The 1681-nt window shown below is 45.3% G+C and overlaps 1 protein-coding gene across 1 annotated transcript; it reads right to left on the bottom strand.

Moving 5' to 3' along the window:
- Positions 1–386: 386 nt before the first annotated feature.
- On the bottom strand, positions 387–758 carry LOC132612049 (uncharacterized). The gene has a single exon (XM_060326394.1). The coding sequence runs from the start codon at positions 756–758 to the stop codon at positions 387–389; it is 372 nt and encodes a 123-aa protein (XP_060182377.1).
- Positions 759–1681: the final 923 nt, after the last annotated feature.

Here is a 1681-nt window from a genome sequence, read left to right as displayed (position 1 = left end):
TTCATAGACATATGTTAGTTCACAGAGTCAGTTATGCTTTTATGTTTGCAAACTATTGTGTTTCCATGATATTTCATGCTATGAGATAAATTTCAAGACTTTATTCCGCAAATTACATTTTCATGATTTATTTAAATTACATCATATAGATTATATTGTTTTGATGCCCATGTTGACAAGCAAGCCATGAGGTTCGCTCGGACACATGCAAGCAAGGCCCGAGTGCCGTGTTACGCCCAGGCCATGGTTCGGGGCGTGACAAAAATGTTGGGTTGCCTCCCAACAAGTGCCTTAGTTAAGGTCGTGGAACGACACTTTTTTTTTAAAACACGGGTTGCCTCCCGAGAAGCGCCTGATTTAACGTCACGGCACGACGCAGGCTTTCCTCAAGCCTCTTCTAGATCGATGGTGGTCCTGGCGCGGTCAGTGGCCTCACCATAGTAATGCTTCACTCTCTGCCCATTCACCAAGAATGTCTCATCCGAGTTGGGTCTTTTGAGCTCGATTGCACCATGTGCAGTCACGCGAACTACCTCGAATGATCCGGACCATTTACTCTTCAGCTTTCCACCGAAAATCTTCAGCCTGGAGTTATACAGCAATACTAACTGCCTAGGCTCAAAGTCACGAGATTGGATGCGCTTGTCATGAATTCTCTTGGTGCGCTCCTTATACATTTTCGCGTTTTCATAAGCATGATAGTGAAATTTCTCCAACTCGTGCAGCTGCAACAGTCTCTTCTCTCCAGCTTGAACCATGTCAAGATTCAGTTTCTTGATCGCCCAATATGCTCTATGCTCAAGCTCAACTGGTAGATGACATGCCTTACCAAAAACGAGTTTATAGGGAGATGTGCCAATCGGAGTTTTGTAAGTTGTTCTGTATGCCCACAGAGCGTCATCAAGCTTTAATGACCAATCTTTTCTACTTACGCTGACAGTCTTCTCCAAAATCTTCTTGATTTGTCTGTTCGATACCTCCACTTGACCACTCGTCTGAGGGTGATAAGCAGTCGCTATCTTGTGTTTCACCCCATACTTGAGCAGCAATTTATCAAAGAGCCGATTGCAGAAGTGCGTACCTTGATCACTGATGATGGCCCGAGGGGTCCCAAACCTTGTAAAAATGTTCTTTTTCAGAAATCGCGCCACCACACTAGCATCATTGGTGGGAAGTGCAATGGCTTCCACCCACTTCGAGACATAGTCTACATCCACCAATATGTACTTATTCCCCTTGGATGGTATGAAGGGACCCATGAAGTCGATACCCCACACATCGAACAACTCAATTTCTAAGATGCCCTTCAAAGGCATTTCATGACGCTTGGAGATATTTCCGGTCCTCTGGCAGCTATCACATGCTCGCACAAATTCATGAGCATATTTGAACAAAGTGGGCCAGTAGAATCCGGACTGAAGTACCTTGGCAGCTGTTCTGTCACCAGCATGATGTCATCCATAAGGTGATGAGTGACACTTCTCTAGAATCGCTGAGACCTCTTCCTCTGGAACCCACCTTCTGATCAACTGATCTGTGCCAACCCGGTAGAGATAAGGCTCATCCCACACATAGAAACGACTGTCATGCAAAATTTGCTTCTTCCTCTCGTGATTAGCACCCGGGGGGTAAACCTCACTTACTATAAAGTTCACCATGTCTACATACCATGGCACCTCAG

This window comes from Lycium barbarum, chromosome 9, assembly GCF_019175385.1.
Source record: "Lycium barbarum isolate Lr01 chromosome 9, ASM1917538v2, whole genome shotgun sequence".
NCBI classification, from domain to species: domain Eukaryota; kingdom Viridiplantae; phylum Streptophyta; class Magnoliopsida; order Solanales; family Solanaceae; genus Lycium; species Lycium barbarum.
The sequence above is the reverse complement of the archived record's forward strand: the minus strand, read 5'-3'. Positions and strand labels throughout refer to the sequence as shown.

Excerpts from the sequence above, each read along its gene's own strand:
- LOC132612049 (XM_060326394.1), bottom strand. The coding sequence starts at position 758 with ATGGTTCAAGCTGGAGAGAAGAGACTGTTGCAGCTGCACGAGTTGGAG.